Consider the following 21,278-nt stretch of genomic DNA (forward strand, 5'->3'; position numbering starts at 1 on the left):
GGATCTCTGGTAAGACTTGCAAGACCAGCGTAGTGACTCTTTAGTGACACTTCATCTCTTAATTACTATACTGAGTTTGACTTGGCGTTAATGTAACTTGTAATTAATCCATTGACTCCAGGGGGTTCCCCATTGACGAATGAAATCGTCTGGCATTAGACAGAGTAAATACTAATTATAAGTATGGCCGGTTCAGGCCGGTTTGGGAGTCAAAGGGTATTAATTAATTAATTAATTAATTCTATATATTTATTAGCGTTTTCAACTAGTTTTCAATGCCAATATTTAAGTTTGGCTGGCTGCACAGGACACCCATCACAAGAAATCTCAGATGAGGAGGGTTCGTCCTGCTTGAACGCAATTGTTTTAATTACATTATACATGAAAAAAGACTAAGAATGGTTTCACACTATGGGATTAATAGTTATACGAAGAAGAAAAAACAGCCAGCCAAAAATGTTTTTAGCTGCTTCCTACATTCACTGCTAATAAACGTGTTTCAGCTTCTCTGGTTATAACTTTTGATCATTTGAGCAGCAGATCATTTCAATCGTAGAATAGTAGACAATAGTAAAACATAAGAATAGACATAACGTTTTCTTTCCTTGTTTCCTAAAAAGCCAAGGTAAATCGAAATCTCCGATAATATCAAATTTCACTTATAAACTAGTATTATCCGTGCCAGCCCAAGAAGAATATGAACAAACCTTTCTGACCAGTTTCGCCTTTCTGTCCTTTAAAACCTCTCTCTCCCCGTTGTCCCTGGAGGCCGTTTACCCCTGGGGGCCCAGCAGAACCTGGAGAACCGGGGTGACCATCTTTTCCCTGGGGACCATCTCTACCTGGGTGTCCCATTGGACCATCCACACCGGGTCGGCCATCTAAGCCATCCCTTCCCGTCACTCCTGGGGGACCGGGCGGACCACGCACTGGCAGCTGGGACTGTTTCTTGGTGTATTGTTCCTGAAGGTACTGGGTTCTGTGAAAGATTTAAAAAAAGAGGAAAACAGTATACCATAGAGCAAAAACGTTTTCACAAAGAATGCATTTCGGCTCATCACTTCAAAAGACATTAACTACACTATGTAAGAGAGCCGGCTTGTTTTTTTAGTGCCTGCGTTATTTCAAGATTAGCTTTCAACAAAGAAAAAAGGCAATTGTCCGGATTTTGATGGGAGACACAATATTTTAAAATGCATTTTATCGCAGTATTTTAAAATGGCTTCTTATTCGGACACTATAAGTTCATAATCTAAAATGGAAGATGAAAAATGTCACCGTAGTCATAAAAAACGTTGACGAGCTGGCTTTTTGTTTATTTGTTGATGGTTTTTTCAAGCGAGCTGATGTCCCAGCTGGTATCACGTGCCTGTAGTGTACGACCTGGAGCGCGTGCAGAAAAATGTTTTATCCATCATTAATTTCTCCACGACTGCCATATTCTCAGGGCTTAATTCTGCAAAACATTATCACCCTTAAATACAGACGATCCGATCTGTCTTGGAATATGTACGAGATTTTTGTCGCTAACACTAACCAGCAACTATATCATTTCCAAAGAAAGTTAATTTCGGAGGCTCGCGCCTTCTACTTATTAATCGTTCCGCCACGCGCACAGAACGTTTTCTGAACATCATGTACACAGAGCAGTGTTTATAAGTAATAGTACCCTTAAGCTTTGTTCCGATGTACTCCGGCGAAGTGAGACAATCAGAGTTTACTACCAAGTACACCGTCGTTAGTTCTCCGTCTCAAAATGTGCAGCATTTTCAATTACTGTACCTGTTCTAACTTGTTGACTGACTTGTTTTCGTAAGGGCTCCATGCAGCTGAAGCATACTCAAGTTGTGGTCTAACTAGAGGTAGGTAAGCACTAGATTTAACTGTACCATTTCAAGGCTTAAGAATACAGCGGACAACCCCCAAGGTTCGGTTCGCTCTGTTGGCAATGTCAAGTAGCCCGAAGATTTTCTAATATGACTTTTATAGCTTGTCACATACATGTATCAGTATTACTACTTTTCAGTTTTTTGATCTTACGGTTTTCCTATATTGTTACTATTTTTTGTCTGTCATGATATTTTCGTCTCTGTTTTGTAAATTTTAACGCGATTCAGTTTTCGGAGACCCGAAATAAACAGGCCGACTGATCAATCTTTTACCTCTGTCAAAGCTCAAAATCCAAATACCTAAAAATATCAAATTTTATATGGCTCCTACGTGAGGCTCCCTAAGTATAAAAGTACTGAAATATCTCCACGAGTTTTCCTTCATACAAGTAGAAAGCTAGCATTCCTAAATGAAATTAGAGATGGTGAAGTTTAAGTTTTTCGGTGAAGGAAGTGATATTGCAAAACTGAAGATCGTGTTCGCGTGGGGATCATGTTAACCTTTGCTTAGTTTTCGTGCTCCGCAAAGTACACTTTTATGGCGGAGTACAAAGAGTGTAAGTGTTAAGCGTATTTATTAATATCATGTAACTTTTAATTGTACCGAAAGTCGCGAAATGTCTTATCTTTGTCGATGGGAATATTTCTTGTTATGCAATTTCCGATTACTTAAAAGCAAATCAAGAATTAAACATGAAAAATGACAACTTTACAAACTTACTTAGTGGAGGTCATCTCTCGCCTGCGTGTTTGACAAAAACTCACCTTCCTTGCAACACAATCACTTGTTGCTGCAGTCGCAAAATAGCGTTGTGAAGATATCCCCCGAAAGCTGTGTTTCCGTTGTTCTGTGACTGAGTCTGCGTTTGCCTTCGTTTTCTCGAACGTTGTCCTTCGGCCGGTCGCTCAACGCTTTTGTCGACAACTTTCCTATCTGCTTTATCCTTCGTTGGACCTCTTGCTTTTTTTTCTTGGACCGAATCGTTTTTCGTCATTTGTGGGATCATACGTGGCTGCTCATTTTGCTCGCAGCTGCACCGAGTGGATGGCGAAGAGAAGACGTGAATCTGCAGCAGACAGACAATCGAGACACAAACCGCTGCAACACTGATACCCAAGGAAAACACACCGTGAAGCCCTCCTTTATCTTTGGCGGAACTAGTCATACTTTCATCGATCTCTGCAAGGTTCGCTTTAACAGAAGCTCATGATACTCAACCCACACAGAACTGCGCAGATGACTCCCAGATTTTTTTTTCTTACAAACAAAGACGCCTTTTATAAGTCAGTATTGAAATCCAATGCTACAGGGGTCATGAAAACCCCAAAGCCGAGATAATAAAACGTTTTATTGATTAATCGAAAGATGAGCTCACAGAACATTCGTTCATTTACACAAATGAAAAAACGTTCCTCCCAACCGTTAAGGGCCGTTTTTACAATACTTCTGGTAGGATTTACCAGGATTTAAGAAAATCCAAAGGCGTTTGTCCTTGATGAATCTGTCAACGATTTATCATTATAAAATCTCTTGACCTTCTGACAGGTACCTAAAGTCTGTGACAAAATTCCTGGGAACACAGTACACGAATATCTCTCCCCAAACAATGAGTGCCTGAGCCCATTTCGCAAAAGAACATTGTGGGAGGGCAAGGTATCGTAAGTGTTTCAATAATTTCGCAGTCTTTGTCCTCCACACCGCAGAGTGTTCTTGGTTTTCCTTTCAAGGGGAGCATTTACATCATACCTTTGAGACTTTCGTTCTCGACTTTCGTTAACGTAATGCTCTGTATTCCTTTTCATGATATGAGGTGCAAAAATTTCATACCAATATACGGGTTTGAGTCCGTTGCGGATGGAAATACTGGCCGTACGGCCCCGCGCGCGCTTTCAGTATAACATTAGCGAGAGCAGGGCCGGAAAAAGCTGTACGGCCCCTGCTCCGTGTGATGCAATTTTAGAGGATTTCGTAGCTTTTAAACACCCAAGTTATTTACAGCCAGAAACGCAAATGCAAACAACATATGTGCAAATTTGTGTTACTTATTTTGTCCAAACTTCATATTCTGAGTGCTCATGAATAGTGTAAAGAGCCCATATGATAAAATGCTCATTGATTGAGTTTATGTCGGGCCACACAGAAAATATTTGGCCCTCGGTCTTGGCGCACAGACCGTCCGGCCCTCCCACTCAGTCAATACTGAAGTACATTATGAAATGTTATGCCAGTGTCATGCTTAAAATGGGTTTTGTCACAGAAAAAAAGAAAATTTGAAGGTTTTTATGGAAGATGGCGTAAAGATCACTCAAAGTGAGTGTGGAGGTAAATGAATACCATTTCATGTACATCAATCGCTAAACGAAGACGATCCGCGGGTCACTGGCAAAAGTAGCGCTCGACTCGTATTTATCTCCGCGCGCCTGAAAAGTCACAAAGTTAAGGTAGCTCAAAGCAGTTTCAACGCTTTCGAGCAACGTTCTTATTAGAAGGATTGGCACTACAACGCTGTATCACGCAATTAGAAATGTTATGGTACCAAAATGAATCTCCATATATTGCTGAACAAGGTGCGGTCATCATTGTGATGTAATGAAAAAGTCACCTTGGCAACAGGAAGGCCCTGTGAAAACACCCTTTATTTTGTCTTTAGTTCTTCATATCTCAAAAAAAAAAAACCCGGTGACCCCCATTTTTTTATTGCTGGAAAGTGATCAGAAGACCAAGATGAAACTCTTTGCAAAGTTAAAAAAATTCTGTACATCGGATTCTGCCTTCAGAGCCACCTCACCTCTGTGATTTTGTTAAGGTGGCTCTGATTCCTCTACACAGAATTTTTTAAACTTTGCAGAAAGTTTCATATTAGCCTTCTTATCACTTTACCGCAACAAAAAATGGGGGTCACCGAGTTTGTTTTCAAGATATGAGCAACTAAAGCGAAAATAAAGGGTGTTTCTGCTGGGCTTTCCCTTTGCCAAGGTAACTTATTACGTCACCGTAAATACTTTTGTTCTTGGGCCATCGTAGTTTGATCAAAAATAAGACACAAACAGCAGTGATAAACATATTGAACTTTTTCATTTTGATAATGACTTGACGTTTCGTATGTGCTCTACATACATTTTCAAAAGTAACCGTTGAGCCAGCTTTCAACGTCAACGTCGGAAGTGAAAAGCTGATGCTTTATTAATCTTTTCTGTTTTTATTATTATTATTATTATTATTATTATTATTATTATTATTATTATTGTTATTATTATTATTATTATATATTTTGCTGTTAAGTGTTTGCTTAATCTAGGTTCCAGTCCCCTCATTCGATTTGTTATATATAAATAGCTGTTTTAAATTTTAACGGTTACTTTTGAAAATGTATGTAGAGCACATACGAAACGTCAAGTCATTATCAAAATGAAAAAGTTCAATATGTTTATCACTGCTGTTTGTGTCTTATTTTTGATCTTATTACGTCACAATAATGATCTAATTTGGTTTGGAAATAATGGTTGTTTCATATGGTACTACAACATTGCTGTTACGTGATACAGTGTTGTGGCGTCAATCATTCTAAAGAGAGTGCCTCTTCAAAGTGTTGAAACTTGTTTGAGCCATACGTCACCGCGGCCATGTTGGGAGACAAAAACAAAAGATCTCTTATTAGCTCCTTTTGTTCGTCCATCATTATTTTTGTCCCTGGAGATTGGTTGCAAACCATCTATACACTGATCGAATGAGCTGCCTCTTTTAATTTAATACTCATGGCTACAACGGAAAAGCTAAATCAGTTCTTGGGTCATTTGTTGGGATTTGTGCCAGTTCCATTATCGAGTCCAACTACCGTGGACGATGAACGAAGACCAGGCTGGGTCTCTTGTTGTGGCGGTGTGTAGCCTGAAAATGAAAAGAAGGGTATACAATTAACACCCTTTGTATTGTTTGTGATCAGTAATAATTTATCCAGCGTCAAATGGATATTTCACTTGAATCGTTGAGAACTGAAATTTCAATCTATCATTAATTTAAAAACCATTCAGAGGCCAACATGCGGAGGACCCATGCGGCAAAGCTTTTGCTCCATTTTGTTTGTGTGGAGAGGGCAACATGTCACCCTCGAGTAAGCACCATCTCGGGGACTAAGCTTTCCCCACTTCGCAGGGTTTGAAGCATGTCACTCTCGAAGCATCAAACGGGAAATAAACACACATAAGGCAGTTTTTTGCGGATATTATCGTGAGTGGCAGGCGCCGCAATTAGCAGCGCGATTTGCACCTAAGGGTGGGAACGCGCAAATCCTCCATTTTCTCGACTCCCATCTCTCTCCCTTGCATCATTTAGTTGCCCAGCGGGATTGTTAGACAATCACCTGTAGGATGCCTTTTCTTTGATTTCGAGCGGGAACGGATCACGAGCTTTGCTATCCCCATTACGACCAAAGCAGCCAAGAATCCAGTTACAAAACCTATGCCAATGGGCAAAGTGTTCTCAGTAAAGGAGAATTTTAGATCACAAGGGTTGACCGATTCTGATTTCTCCGAGCCCGGACGACTGGTTGGATCAGAACTTGATGTTGACGAAAATGAACTTGTTGGTGTTGCATTTGCTATAACATGAAAAAGAAATGGTGAAAAAGTAAATTTGATTTTCATGCCTTTTCTCTTCAGTGCTTCTAAGTACTTTCAACAAGCCGATGCTGCAACAGTACTTTAATGAGTCGTTTTTATGATCAGAAAATGTAAAAAGAAAACCAGTATTGGGAATCACTTCACAAGCGAGCGATGAAAGCTAATCAGAGTACCTACATTTAAACAGCAACTGAAATGTGACACCTCGCACCATGAGGAAGAATTCCACAGGATTAAGGAAATTCCACCACAGTCTCTTTTTTACGGACACGCAATTTAATAATTACGCCAAGATGCACCCCATGTGTGGGGGATAACTACAACTGTTCCTTAAAGTGCGAATTAAGATCGTTATCAGATGTAACTTTTGAACTTAAAACAGACTGAATATATCGGGAGTTTTTATGTGGCGCAAGAATTCATCACTCTTGGTGGGGTTAGACCTGTTATTCGATATTAAGAAAGTGCTTTGCTGTCAAAAATACAAACGGCACGTTTGGGAAATTTCCCCGATTTAGCCTGCAGTTTCTCAGCTTTTTAGATGCTTTATGAAATGCGAATTTACAAGGTATACAAAATTCGTAGCATCAGAATTATACCGACCTTGTCAATTAAAGAGTCCATACATTAATTTATCAATTTTTATGTTTGAAAAGTTAAGCAAATAATTGTATGACGCAATGTTTTGCACCCAAATTAATCACCGACTGCTGGAAGTTCATAAAAACAAGGGAAAGCCAACTACGAGGTTTAATTTTCTCAACAAATAAATTTAACTTACCTGAGCCACAGCAAAGTTTGCAATTCGTAAAATGCGCTTGCCCTTCGCAAACGCTACAGTTAAAGTAGTCGAAGACACTGGCTTCGAAGAATTTCCCTTCCTTGCACTGGATCGGGCTTGAAGCTCCTCTTTTAGTTATATGGAGCAAAAGAACAATGGCGACGAACAGCGAACACGAATTCATAAATTTAAATAGTTTGTGGTTCATGACTCTCTTACCTCCCAGGCAGTCGTCTGTTTGTATAAAAATCGTTGACCTAACTGGCTTGAACGTTTCGTAGACGCGGAAAAACTAATGAAGAGGCAAGGGGAGTCCCCTCTTTAATTCTGTCCAGTTTGGTCATAATACCACAACCATTTAAACAATCGCAGCTGATTTTGAGGGCGGGGGATATGCCATTGTCTACCCAAGCCAAATGACAAGGAGGAGGGGGGTAGGGTGTGAGCTTAACCAAGACCATCTAAAGTGTTCGCAAAGGATCGTAAAAAAAAATGGAGACAATTCATATTTACTTGGTTGGGAAAAAATTTCTCGTGCAAGCCCTCACACTCCACTTCCCGTAAACCATTATCCATCTTCAATCACTGATACAGGTGCAGTCTAGAAAAGAATCGGACCTTGATCTTTTCTTTTTATCTGAGCTCCGATTCGATTACTATTACAGACGTTAGCCATTCAGAAACAGAAGTTTAAAAACTAGTTCTTTTTGGCCCAATAAAAGTGAAATTTTGCTTAATGACATATGAGTCTCAAAGAACTATTACAAAGTATACAATTCATCAGAGGCACCCAACGAATCTGTTCCTCACATTATCTGTTCCCCTGAGGAATCCTGCTGGCTGGCAAAAATACAGGTGTTTCGATGAGCTGGCTGGGAAATTTTGTTATTGATAGAGGTTTTGCCTGGGAATTACTGACTTTTTCTAGCATTTCAACCCGAGCTGGCTGTAGGAACTCTGAAGAAAAAGAACCCCTTCCCTCTCCCATAGAATAGTCACAAACATACGACGGCTGGTCAGAGTGATTGCGCTTGCGGAAAAAACCTGTTTTGTCCCGGTTTTCTCGCTTTTGTTCGGTCGTTTTGGATCGAAGGATTTGAAAGCGCGCGGAATATTCCTGGCTCGGAAATAAATTTGATCAGCTGGCTGGGAAACCAACCAATTTTATCTAGCTGGCTGGGAAATTTCTTGTGGGTCTTGCTGGGAACTGAAAGGAACAGATAATGTTTTCCCAGCAATACTGAAAAACACCTAAAAATGCCTTAATAACATTTATTTTCATTAACTGGGGTATAATAATACATTTTGCAACAAATTGGTCGTTGGGTGCCCCTGAATTCATGCACTTCTCAAGGCAATATTTTTCTCTCTCAGATAACAGCTGTGCTAAAGAATTGTTTCCTGTACATTAACAAGGCATTTGAGAGACGTTTACGCCTTTACTATCTCCAGGACTTGCAGTCTAAGCAGATTCTGAAATATTCTCCATTGCCATTACTGTCAAAAGACTCTGATGAGTCTCAGTCATTCACCAGAGGCGATATCTGTTGCCTCTTCACAACGTCCAGCGTATCTTTTCAAGATGACAAGATGACAACTATGGCTGTCAAAACGGAAATCGGAATGAAAAAGCCAATAATGGATGCGACCAAAAATGTTTGGCGAGAAGTCTCCGTGCCCTGAAGTTTTGTTATGTCCCAAGGCGTCTACGGAGGTGAAGGTCATGATTTGACGATCTCTCAGTTGTCACATTGTCAGTTTTAGCGTGGACGCAGACTCTCTTTAGGGCTTCGTCACGCGTTCCTCCCCCACGAGTGTCTGTTGAACGAGCCGGAATTTACGTAGACCAATCACAACGGACTTCCAGATCTAGATTCTCGAAGTGCACAATTTTGCGTACTGGGTCACTACAAGAAAATGGGCTTTGTGTGTGACTTAAATTCTTATAAAGAGAAACTGGAGCGTATAAATTTTATGCTGGGGCTCAGATGTTTGCGGCTCTTCATAGAATGAGTACGAGCGATTCAAACCTATTTGCGGCCTTCGCTTTGGATCATATTTACATTTCTTTCCGCGCTATTTCAGTGGAGTTTCGTTCGAATAACCCCAATTGCATCACCGCCGGCACGAGCAAAAAATCGCACCTGTAAATTCTCATAACGTTTTGAAATGTTATACCGTTGTCGTGCTTAATATGTGTTTTGTCAAAGAAAAAAAAATTGAAGGTTTTTATAGAAGATGGCGGGAGGTTGTGAAAGGGACACTCAAAAATGAGTATTTACAGTATTTAAGTGAAGTAATCCGTTGAGGTAAATGAGTACCATTTCATGTACATCAATCGCCAAAGGAAGACGATCCGCGGGTCACCGGCAATTTTAAGGGAGCTAAAGCATGCGCGTTTTTGAGACGCTTACTGCAACCGGAAAAGAACATTTCGTGAGCGAGGACAGTGGTGTCTCCCAGATTTTTGCACTAATCATCTCTAATGGAGAAAAGATACTTAGTAATGTAAATGTAGTTGAGTGAAGACGAGTTAGAAGGGAAAACGTTGCCGTCCGCGTCTCAAAAGTTTCTTAGTAGCGCTCGATTCGATCTCCGCACGCCTGAAAACTTGCATGAGCCATGATGATTAAAGGTTCAATAGGTTCTCACGTTACGTCACCGAGGCCATGTTGGTGGACGAAAACAAAAGATCTATCATTAGCTCCTTTTGTTCGCCCACCAGCAATTGTACATAACGTCATTATTATTTGTGTCTCTGGAGATTGGTTGCAAACCATCTATGCACTGATCGACTGAGCTGCCTCTTTTAATCTACAAGCAATTGCTAAATTTAATGCTCGTGGCTACAACTGAAAAGCTAAATCAGATCTTGGGTCATTTGTGGCAGTTCCACTGTGAGTCCAGGTACCATGGGTGATGCACCGTGAAGATCAGGCTGGGTCTCTTGTTGTGGCGGCGTATATCCTAAAAATGAAAACAAAAACAAACTGATAAGAATTATTATACAATTAACACTACTTCAAAAACTCATTAATAATTCATACGGGAAATACAAAAGAAATTAATTTTTAATGAGTGTCTTTATACCTGATATAGACACGGCTAAATTTTGCGTCCCATTTCCTAGGCCAAAATAATCCGAAATCTAATTCTTGTATGGTCAATATAGCTGCACAGTTACGTTTTTGAAGCTGCTCAATAAATTCGCAATTTGTGTTTTATCAAGTACTAAAACATTCGCCTGGTGAGCCTCGTGTTTGAACTTGATAGAACACTCCTTCCCTTTTATTAGAACACCCTTTGTATTGTTTGTGATCGATATTAGTTTATTGAGCGTCAAATAGCTATATCACTTAAATAATTAAAAACACTGAAATTTTAATCAATCAGTAAAAAAAACATTCAGAGAGAAAAAAAATTGTCCCCAATTAGTGCTCCAGCGCTAGAACGACTAGATAGACAATTTAAAAAAGTTCCTTTTCTTTTTCAACATGCGAAGAAGCCATATGGCAAGATTTTGCTCAAATTTTTTGTGTGGGGATGGCGACATGTCACCCTCGAGTAAGCACTTCTCGGGGATTAAGCCTTCCCCACTTCACAGGGTTTGAAACATATACCCCAGAAGCATCAAATGGGAAATAAAGATAAAGCGGTTTTTGCGGATATTATCGTGAGTGCCAGGCGCTGTAATTAGCAGCGCGATTTGCAAGGATGGGAACGCGCAAATCCTCCATTTCCTCGATTCGAGTGTCTCTCCCTCGCATCATTTTGTTGCCCAGCGGGATTGTTAGGCAATCACCTGTCGTATGTTGCTTTCTTGATTTCGAGCGGCACCGGATCACGATCCCCACTATGGCCAAAGCAACCAAGAATCCAGTTACAAAGGCTATGCCAATCGGTAAAGTCTTCTCCCTAAAAGAGAATTTTAGGCCACAAGGGTTGACAGATTCTGATTTTTCCGAGCCCGGATGATTGGTTGGATCAGAACTTGATACGGACGAAAATGAACTTGGTGTTGTTGCATTTGCTATAAGATGAAAAAGAAAAAGAAAAAGTGAAAAAGTAAATTTGATTTTCATGCCTTTTCTCTTCAGTGCTTCTAAGTACTTTCAACAAGCCGATGCTGCAACAGTACTTTAATGAGTCGTTTTTATGATCAAAAAATGTAAAAGGAAAACTAGTCTTGGGAATCACTTCACAAGCGCTCGATGAAAACTAATCAGAGTACCTACATTTAAACCGCGACTGAAATGTGACACCTCACACCATGAGGAAGAATTCCACAAGGTTAAGGAAATTCCGCGACAGTCTCTTTTTTATGGACACGCAATTTAACAATTAAGCCAAGATGCACCCCATGTGTGGGGGATAACTACAACTGTTCTCTGAAGTGCGAATTAAGATCATTAATCAGATGTAAATTTTGAACTTAAAACAGATTGAATATAGCGGGAGTTTTAGCATGACAACATTTTATGTGGCGCAAGAATCCATCACTCTTGGTGGGGTTAGGACTGTTATTCGATATTTCGAAAGTGCTTTGCTGTTACAACTTTAAAATGCCACCCACAAACAGGCACTTTTCCCCGGTTTAGTTTACAATTCCTTAGTTCTTTAGATACTTAAGAAATGCGAATTTACAAGTTATACAATATTCTTACCATCAGAATTAGACCGACAGTGGCAATTAAAGAGTCCATACATTAACTAATTTATTAAGTTTGAAAAGTTAAGAAAAGAAATTACGTATATGACGCAATGTATCGCAACGAATATTAATCACCGACGGCTGGAAGTTCATAAAAACAAGGGAAAGTCAACTACGAGGTTTAATTTTCTCAACAAATAAATTTAACTTACCTGAGCCACAGCAAAGTTTGCAATTCGTAAAATGCGCTTGCCCTTCGCAAACGCTACAGTCGATGTAGTCGAAGACGCTGTCTTCGAAGAATTTCCCTTCCTTGCACGGGATCGGGCTTGAAACTCCGCTTTTAGTTATAAGGAGCAACAGAACAATGGCGGCGAAAAGCGAACACGAATTCATGAAATTGAACAGTTTGTCGTATGACTCTCTTATCCCTCAAGGCTTCGTCCGTTTGTATCAAAATCACTAACGTAACTGCATCAAACGTTTCTCACATTCGGAAAAACTGATGAAGAGGTAAGGGGAGTCCCCTTTTAATTTTGTCCATTTTAGTCATAATATTCCACAATGATTTAACCAATCACAATCAATCGAATTTTGAAGGTGGGTTCACCATTGTCTGCCGCAAGCCGAATGATAGGGCGCCTCAACCTCGACCCCAAGTGTTCGCAAAGGATCGCCCTCGTAAAAGAATCAAAGGAGAACTGTGAAGAACTCGTGGATACTTTGTTTACAAAATGGCAGTTGTTTTGCGATCAGTTGCTTTCTAATCTTGTCAGGAAATAATGACTGATTTATCTAAAAAAAAATGTGTTATCATTGGCAGGCCGATACCAGGTCATTTTCAAATACAGTGGAACCCCTCTCTACGGCATACGGACACCCGCTTAATAAGGACACCCGTATATAGCGGACAGTTTCGTTGTCTCCACGAAAAGATCACATCTTTTCTCCAAAATTTACCCGCTTAATACGGACAACTTTCCGCCCCGAGTCACAAACTGTCACATGTCGTCAACCCGCTGTACCTACACTGGTTATGTGCGTACTGTCTCTTTTCATTGTCACAATTATGTGATAATCGTAGCCATTGTATCCTGTTCACGTAATGACAGATTCCTACGGGTTAGTAAAATTCTTTTACTAAAACAACAAACAGAAGCAAACTATAGCGCGACATATTTGATCTTTCTTCCGGTGTTTGACCATTGTACTTTTGTCCTTTAATAAAGTTTTCTGCTTTCACAGTCTCACTTCCTTGGCTTTTTGCTGCAGTCATTTCTCGTGGCCTTCTTTCTTTTTGACGACCTTGTTGTGTTCACTTTAAGTTGAGAAATTAAGCAACGTGCGTTTTCTAGTGGAAATGTCTGCTTTAGTCTTTTATATAATCAAAACAGGTGTTCGGGACATTTTCCCTGAGAGCCCGCGTAATACGGACACCTGGATACTGAATACGGACAAGATGGCATGTGTCAGTTGGTGTCCGTACAGTAACCGGGTTCCACTGTATCTGAAGGGTCCTCAACTATGTAAACAGCTACGAATGCATGCCTCGGTTTGCGATAACAACAATGATTGTTTCAAAACGTATCAACCTTCCACGAAATCTGGAGCGGATCATGAAAAATGCTGTATTTAGTTGCATTTTTGTAGATGCAAAAGAGCCGGGTGAAAATAATCGCCAACCGGTGTTTTCGGCTCCTTTAAACTTTTTACGAGGTGGTTAAATGCCTGCGAAGTACCAGAGGATAACCATTTAGCTAGGAAAGAATGAAATTTGATTCTTATCGTAAAGGAATGCTTCACTTTTCAAATATGACACCGGTGATATCGAAAACATCTGGATATTTCTCAACTTTGCATGTCTTTGTAAACACAGCTATCGAGAGGTTTTAACCCCGTCTTTTACATTTAAGTACCTTTAACTTTTAAAACCAATATAACCCATAGAATGATGAAATAATAATGACAAACTAAAAGAGCAGTAGTTTGCTTTAGGTGATCATAGTTGTCACTGTCCACAGTGGAACTGTGAAGTTGGCGGATCGACAAAGAAAATGTCTCTTCGCATTCATTTTCAACACACAGTAACACATGCTGGCAACAAGTATCAATCCCGTCGGAACGACGAAAAGTTATCGAATATTTCAACTTATTTTTTTCTAAGAGGGCAAGGTAACGATTCCTGCAATCTGATTTGTTCTTAGCGCGGTCCGGATTTTCCTCTCTGTCCACGGTCACGGTAACGCTTTCAACAATTAAAAAAGTGATTTCAGAGAGGAAGGGAGAGAGAGGAAAAAAATAAATAAGTTATTTACCAGCTAAGGGTCGGTCCATAATAGCGGAAAACTGTGACCTCAAGAGCTCAGGTGGCAAATAACATATATGTATTACGTTGCGGCAATACTTCAGAAAGTGAAACGTCGGAAAATCGATATTTATATTGATCATTGCCATATCGATTTGAATTCATCTGAGTGAGTGACAAATTGGCATACCTTGGAAAAAATCGATATTGGTCGTTGACTTATCGATTAGTATACATCTTAGTGAAGTGAGTGACAAATTTGCATATTCTGACCCCTAACGATAGTCGTTTATACGCGAAAAATGGAGACTATTCATATTAACTTGCTTGGGATAGAATGACGTTTGTGAGCCTTCAGTCCCACTTCCCGTAAACCATTGTGTATCTTTTCTCAGTGATGCACGGGTAGTCGAGAAAAAAATCGGAACTTGATCTTTTCTTTTATCAGAGCTCCGATTCGATTGCTAACAAAAGTTTCTCCAAGCTAAATATTAAATTTCGGTTTCTTGTCATGACTTCCAGGGTTTCAACGTTCTTGTTACATCCTTAAGCCATTACACTGTATTAAAGTCCTGAAAGAGTGTGGAGATTATCAACCGGAAAGGCCCATCTCTGACAATGTTGAGTCAAGTTTAGAGTAACACACCTTCAAAAATGCGAGAAAACTCGGGTTTTTTACACCGTGAGAGGATACTGAAAATTGAGTGCCCGATGTTCAATTACTCTCTGGGAAGATTTTTCCCACTGAACTATGATGCAAACGAAGCGTCGCGAGATATCAGCGCTGATTGCGGATTGCACAGACTTCTGCGCACCTGAGGATTCATGCACTTCTCAAGGCAACATTTTCCTCTCAGATGACGACTGTGCTAAAGAATGAATACAAATTTGTTTCCCGTGTGTGAAATACACAGAAAGCGAATCTTGTACATTAACAAGGCATTTTAGAGCCGTTTACGCCTTAACTATTTCCAGGCCTTGCAGTGTCAGCAGATTCTGAAATATTCTCCATTGTCATTACTGTCAAAGTCTCTGGTCGTCTCAGGCATTCACCACAACCAGAGGCGAGATCTGTTCCCTCTTCACGACGTCCTGCGTATCTTTTCAAGATGACAAGTATGACTGTTAAAACAGAAATCAGCATGAAAAAGCCAACAATAGATGCGACCAGAATGTTTGGCGAGATGTCTCTGTTTCCGGAAGACATCTTTTTGTTGTCAGGTCCCAAGGTGTCTAGAGGTTGAAGGTGATGATTTGACGATCTCTCAGTTGTCACATTGTCACTCTCAACTGTCAAGGAGGGAAAAAATGGTTTGTTACGGAATAAATCACCTTCAGTTCACCTCCCCTCCCCAGGAGCAAGGAAAACTCGTCAACTGACTCGTAGGATAATCAAAAGCGGAAATACAAATATTCTTGAAAACTAAATCTTGGGGTGCGTTCGATTGGGAAATCCGGATTTAGATCTTAAAATCTGAGATTTCCAATCGAACACAAAATCTGAAAACGGATCTTGTGGCGGATTTCACAAATGGACCATTTTACAAGAAGACCTTAGACAGCAATGACCAGAACCAAGGTTGCTGACCAGCGGTTTTCGTTAAAACAATGGTTTGCTGGGGGTGCTCAGTCTCGCGGGCTCAGAAAACCTGGTTGTGGTCATTGTTATTTAAAGTTTTTTGAGTGAAGTTGAGGCTGGAGTTGACCTTGCTTTGATAGAAACCTCAATGCTTTTCTTATGTAAATTTCTACTAATTAGCATAAGAACAACAAGAGCAGTGAGGGTTCTATCAAAGCAAGGTCAACTTCAGCCTCACTTTCATTCAAAGGCCAGGTAACTAAGCACACAACTGTAAAATCCGTGTCAGGAAGGATTTTAATTAGTGAAATCCACGACAAACTCCGTTTTCAGATTTTGTGTTGGATTGGAAAACTGAAGACCCAGATTTTAAGATCTAAATCCGAATTTCCCAATCGAACGCATCCTGAACTCCTTAGATAACCGGTTTTTCGTTTTTCAACCCTAACCAGTACAATTTAGTACTTTTTTAGTGCGTGAGGGCAATCAAGGGCCTAAATGTTTTAGACAGGTATGAACTTGTACGGGTATGAATTTGTTATCCAGCCGTTTACATGAAACCGGGACGAAATGCTTGGTGCCTGGTTTCGGGACGGAATGATCTCTTTAATTTTGTCTAATAAATTTATCACTGACCCGAAAGCATACAAGTTTGAAATTTCCGGACCCAGTCTCAGATCTGTAGTCACATTTAAATGAGAACGGTACGAACTCACACCGGTACGAGAGTTCCTCGACTCTGTACAGCAACCGAGACGAAGTCAAACCGGTCTAAGTTCATTGTCAGGCCGGTCTCGTGGGGGTCTCGTGTAAAAGCAAAAAAAGAAATACATAGAAGTCGATACGAACTCATGCCGCCGGTCTGACTTGGTCCCACTCATAGTGTTGTACATTGCTTTGCTAATCTTTCAGGGGCACCCAAGGACCGGATGTATAACTTGTCAGAGTCTACAAGGCTTTCCACAATGCTTTAAAAGCTCGGATAGAGAGTTTGTTGTTGTCCTACAAAATATCTATCTGTTCGGGTGTTCTAGGGGAATTTCAGGGGCCGGTTCCTGGAAGGAGGAATAAATTATACCCGGCATAACATTTATTCCGGGGTATAAATCCGCTATTCTAACCGAACAGAATTTATTCCGGGGATAAAGGTATTCCTGGAATTAGGCACATTTATCCCTGGAATACACCTTTCAGGAGGCGGCCCCCTTCAGGTCTGTAGAAATTTCCAGGTGGCTTTTTTGCCTAGTCCGAAAGTTCTAGCAATCGTGAAGTAAAAGATAAAAAACGAGTGCGAGTGCTACATTGGGGTATCCAGACTTCGAGGAACAGATGAAGGAACGACGTCCAAGGACGAGTGCTTTTATTGTTTCGAGGTGTCTGGATACCCCGATGAAGCACGAAGTACGAGTTTTTGGTATAGCTTCTTAAACGAATGGCCGACTATTATTATTTATCATTGCTGTTTCGTTTCGTTAATTAAACAAGTTTTGGATGGAATGTGTCATTTGGGAGTTCAAGTTCAAGGTTTCGGATGCCCAAAACTTTCGACGTGGAAAAGGAGTGTGTTATCAATTCTGTTCCGAAATCTACGGTTTACAAGAACAAATGCGCGTTATAGATTTTTAGAACCATTGAGCCAGGCGGAGTTGACTGACTCCAGGCAAGAATTGACTGACAGCATTGAAAACATGAATGCCAAAAGTCTAAGCTACTAGCTATTCAAGTTCAGGAGGAGGTTGCAAATAAGTTGAGTGGACGATATCCCTTTCGGACGCTTTACAGCATTGTTCGCAGCTTAAAGCGTGCAAATTTTTGTTGTTTGCGTGACACGTTACTGAGTTCATGATTTCTTCGAGAATTTGTGGACATTTGAATACGATATCCAAATCTTTAAAGCTGGTTTCCTTGCTAAGTTTGAATAATTGCTCCCTTCCCAAAGTGAAAAGATATTTTCTTGTCTATTTCAACATTGATTGGGGGAAGGGGGGACTTCTATTTTGAAGGTTTTAGTGGGATTTTTACAGTTATGCTAAGTTTCTGACGTCTGAGAGGTTTTCAGGCCCCTCCTGACATTAGCGCCCCAACGATTTTTGCCCCTGATTGTAGTTCTACCTTGTTCATTGGGTATACAAACGCATCCACGTGATGTGGTGGTATACAGCTGTTGATTGGTGGGCTTGAGTTATGAATTGTTATTTAAGGAGTTTGAGAAGGGACTGATAAGAAAAAAAAAACTGTACATTACGTAGTCGTTCTTTTTCCCAAAAAAAATTTAGGGGACGTTTGTTTAAAGTATGATTCTCAAACAAACTCCGACGAAAATGATTAACAATTATTCCATGAGCGCGCGTTGGATGATGAGATGGGGAAGCGTGGTTTCCATATCTGCAACGGTCTGGGATCGGTCTGCGACACGATCGCCGATAGGTCTACGTCACGTCGCAGACATATGGAAACATTAGTTCCCGGCGTCTGCAGCGATCTGCGGCACACGGTCTGGATGATCGGGAAAGCTGAATCTAGTTTTACTTTCCCGACCATTACGACGATTCCGACTGAGACAATTTTAATGGAAACGTGTGTCTGAGATGATCTGTGTCCTATGCGATACACTATTGTTCGCCTTGAAACTCGTCCAATCAGACTTGAAGGGGGTAGTTTCTAAAGAAACTGTGGTGTAAGTAACTGTGACGTAAGCGCGCTCCTATTTCTCCTCGCTTCGCACAGGATGAGTGGTACGCTTGTCTGCGATCGCTTCCGATTTAAATGGAAAAATTTGCCTCCTGTGTTTACGATCGTCTGCGATAAAGCCGATGAAGACAGCTTCCGATCGTCGCAGAACGTTGCAGATCATATGGAAACCAGGCTTAAATAGCCAGTCTCAGATCCAACAAAGCGCGAATGGAATAATTGTTTTATTAAATTCCTTAAACTCCAAAAGTTTGGAAATACGAGAGAAAAAAGCAAGAAAATCCGAGCGAAATCGAAAAACTTCATGAAGATGCAATGTTGTGTAATACCTTGCGGTCAGACAGACGCAGTCTCATCCCAAAAACATCTTTTGCCTTTCGCGTACTTCTAAACTAAACCTCGTAATTAATCCAAACTTTCCACGAAAAGGTTTTTTTTTTTTTTGCTCTATTCAGAAAGAAATTTCGCTTTCTGACGAAAAAATGTTGGCTTAGCGTCTCGTAGCGCAATCAATTGCCATAGAAGGTCAAACTGGGACAAACTAGGACCGAGATTGAGTGAACCAATCTGAGCACGAGAAATGCATTAACCGAGGTTGAAAATTTAACAATAATAAAGAAATAAATCTTCAAATCTTACGCTATTTCCAATATGACAGTTGACCCTTACTCAGCTCAGTAGAGTTTTCCAATCTGGTTTCGAAATTTCTACGCACTCTTCAGACTTTTCACTATTTTTGCGAAATACCTTGGAAATCTGTTCAGAAATTTTAAATGTCCAAAATTTAATAAGTGCGCTCCGAAAGTCTTAGGCCCGTTTTAAACGTTGCATTTTACATTGCCGAATTTAATGCAAATGAGGGAAAACAATATATTTTTCTCATTTGCATTAGATTTGGCACATGTAAAATGCGACGTTTAAAAAGGGCCTTAGTTCGAATATTTGACTTCCTTTCGAACAGATATCAGATCAGAACAGGCACACGAAAGGTCGCAATGCATCACTGACGCATTAGTTTTGTTGGCAGTCCTTTTGGACCGAACTCGGAAAGCCAATTTGCGACAAAAGGTAAACAATAAATTGAGTACACATAACCGTTACAAAAAAGGATTTGAAATGTGCTCGCAATAAATTATTTGATCGGCATTCTCCAACATCAAATCGAAATGACACCCTTAAAATTGCGCGAAGAAGATTGGCTTTCCGAGGCTCAACAGGCCGGATCCTTCAACATGCGGTAAATCTTATTAGTACTGTCCAATAAATTATTTTTCGCTTAGTAGGTTGCGTGATGTAAAAGTTACGTATTTAACCGAATGAGGAAATATTAATCAAAAAATCTCCGGGATCTTTCTTTCTTTGAAACCTTTGCAATTTCATTATATTTTGATAATTTCGTTAATTTACTCCGCGGTCATTGCACGGCACGCTTCGTATCAAGTCAGACCGCTTAAGACAAACACATCATACATGTGTATGTACCTGCTAAAATAAGTTGATGTTTTCAAACAACTCTCCAAAATATTTTTCCTTACTAATAACACATTTTATAAGGATCTGTCTCTTTTCTCTCAAGATTGACTGATTCAAAAAATACATCTCGTTTTCAAGCTGAAGCTGGCGCCAAGTTTTTGTGTGGTGAAATGAAACATTAGCTAGGTCGCGGTCCCGTATACGCCGTATTCACCTTATTTAAATGTTTCAGTTGTAGCTATTTATGCATGAATAAGTAAAGCTCAGAATTTTTTACTACTTTTGGTCAAGCGGTAAATTTTTCACTACGATGGACGAAACACAAATAATTTTTTTGAGTGCGCACAAATGGAACCGTTTAACAATATTATAATTTACCATAAACACAAAGTGCCCTACCAATTGGGGAGACAAATCGAATCACATGCAATTATAACAGATGCAATCAAATATACCATATTATTTCCTTTTCCCTGAGTCAAACATGAATTTTAATCGTTCTTACTGAAGTTTACGACCGGGCATACATATGGTGCGCTACAATAACAATATCACACTGAAGCTGTCATTGTTTCGTAATTAAATTTTGCCCCTATCGGATAAACTTGATGAAAGCGAGGAAACGTTTTCTAACTCGACGTACCTTGATTGCAACACGAACTGCAGGTTTGAATTTCTGAGTTGCACTCATGACAAGAAATAAACTGCTGCTTGGATTGATCGAAGAATTTTCCATCTTCGCAAAGGCTGCCAACACTGCCTTCAGATCTTCCCACGAATAGCCACAGAAAATATATGCATAAGGTGAGCGACGAAAAATTATAATTCATTGTGTGCTTAATCTCGAAGCTCCTTTTGTACTTCGATGTTTTCATCAGTATCCTGTGTAATCGGAGAAGGTACTTCCTCGAGATAGGAATTTTTACTGCAAAACAACACAGCTACTTAGACAGCTTATTCCGTGGACAGCTGATTTCCGTGACAGCTAGCTTGTGACGTCATCGAATGATCCTCACGCCACTTTTATGACGGACACTTCGGGACTTTATACAGAGACAAATTCTATCGTTCTTCCGCCACTTTCCTTAGAGAGATTATGATTTGCTTTACTCACTTCTTTCCCGACGCCGCAAAATAACAAGAAATAAACATAGATGAAAAAAAGTACCTGTTTCCTTGTTCGGAAGAGAAAATTTCGCATGCTATGGTCCATGGACTACCCCTGTGGACCCCCCATCATTTTGCAAAGATCTTTAGACGAAAGAGGAAAGTGATCTTAAAGCTGAATT

The 21,278-nt window shown here is 40.1% G+C and overlaps 3 protein-coding genes and 1 long non-coding RNA gene across 4 annotated transcripts in view; all 4 read right to left on the reverse strand.

Annotated features, from left to right (window-relative positions):
* Nucleotides 1–3,908, reverse strand: part of LOC138059920 (short-chain collagen C4-like) — an 8,091-nt gene extending 4,183 nt beyond the window's left edge. Inside the window, exons 1-2 of the mRNA XM_068905579.1 lie at nucleotides 2,655–3,908; nucleotides 708–979 (exon numbers count right to left, since the gene is read on the reverse strand). Of these exons, the coding sequence (XP_068761680.1) occupies nucleotides 708–979; nucleotides 2,655–3,055 (673 nt within the window). The 5' untranslated portion in view covers nucleotides 3,056–3,908. The remainder of the gene's footprint in view (nucleotides 1–707; nucleotides 980–2,654) is intronic.
* A 1,707-nt stretch (nucleotides 3,909–5,615) lies between these two features.
* On the reverse strand, nucleotides 5,616–7,591 carry LOC138059741 (uncharacterized). Its single transcript, XM_068905345.1, has 3 exons — nucleotides 7,291–7,591; nucleotides 6,251–6,487; nucleotides 5,616–5,778 (listed from the first exon to the last, which is right to left on the reverse strand). The coding sequence occupies exons 1-3, from the start codon at nucleotides 7,496–7,498 to the stop codon at nucleotides 5,681–5,683; spliced, it is 543 nt and encodes a 180-aa protein (XP_068761446.1). The 5' UTR covers nucleotides 7,499–7,591; the 3' UTR covers nucleotides 5,616–5,680.
* A 2,506-nt stretch (nucleotides 7,592–10,097) lies between these two features.
* On the reverse strand, nucleotides 10,098–12,448 carry LOC138059184 (uncharacterized). Its single transcript, XM_068904726.1, has 3 exons — nucleotides 12,154–12,448; nucleotides 11,093–11,320; nucleotides 10,098–10,257 (listed from the first exon to the last, which is right to left on the reverse strand). The coding sequence occupies exons 1-3, from the start codon at nucleotides 12,335–12,337 to the stop codon at nucleotides 10,151–10,153; spliced, it is 519 nt and encodes a 172-aa protein (XP_068760827.1). The 5' UTR covers nucleotides 12,338–12,448; the 3' UTR covers nucleotides 10,098–10,150.
* Nucleotides 12,449–14,364: 1,916 nt separating this feature from the next.
* LOC138059743 (uncharacterized) lies at nucleotides 14,365–20,968 on the reverse strand. Its single transcript, XR_011134244.1, has 2 exons — nucleotides 20,633–20,968; nucleotides 14,365–15,536 (listed from the first exon to the last, which is right to left on the reverse strand). It is a non-coding gene; the product is annotated as an uncharacterized lncRNA (long non-coding RNA).
* Nucleotides 20,969–21,278: the final 310 nt, after the last annotated feature.

This window comes from Montipora capricornis, chromosome 8 (assembly GCF_036669925.1).
Source record: "Montipora capricornis isolate CH-2021 chromosome 8, ASM3666992v2, whole genome shotgun sequence".
Taxonomy (NCBI): Eukaryota; Metazoa; Cnidaria; class Anthozoa; order Scleractinia; family Acroporidae; genus Montipora; species Montipora capricornis.

Excerpts from the sequence above, each read along its gene's own strand:
- LOC138059741 (XM_068905345.1), bottom strand. The coding sequence starts at position 7,498 with ATGAACCACAAACTATTTAAATTTATGAATTCGTGTTCGCTGTTCGTC. Across the intron at positions 6,488-7,290 it reads CAAACTTTGCTGTGGCTCAG|CAAATGCAACACCAACAAGT; the intron begins GTAAGTTAAATT and ends TTCATGTTATAG. Across the intron at positions 5,779-6,250 it reads AAAGAAAAGGCATCCTACAG|GCTACACACCGCCACAACAA; the intron begins GTGATTGTCTAA and ends TTTCATTTTCAG.
- LOC138059184 (XM_068904726.1), bottom strand. The coding sequence starts at position 12,337 with ATGAATTCGTGTTCGCTTTTCGCCGCCATTGTTCTGTTGCTCCTTATA. Across the intron at positions 11,321-12,153 it reads CAAACTTTGCTGTGGCTCAG|CAAATGCAACAACACCAAGT; the intron begins GTAAGTTAAATT and ends TTCATCTTATAG. Across the intron at positions 10,258-11,092 it reads AAGAAAGCAACATACGACAG|GATATACGCCGCCACAACAA; the intron begins GTGATTGCCTAA and ends TTTCATTTTTAG.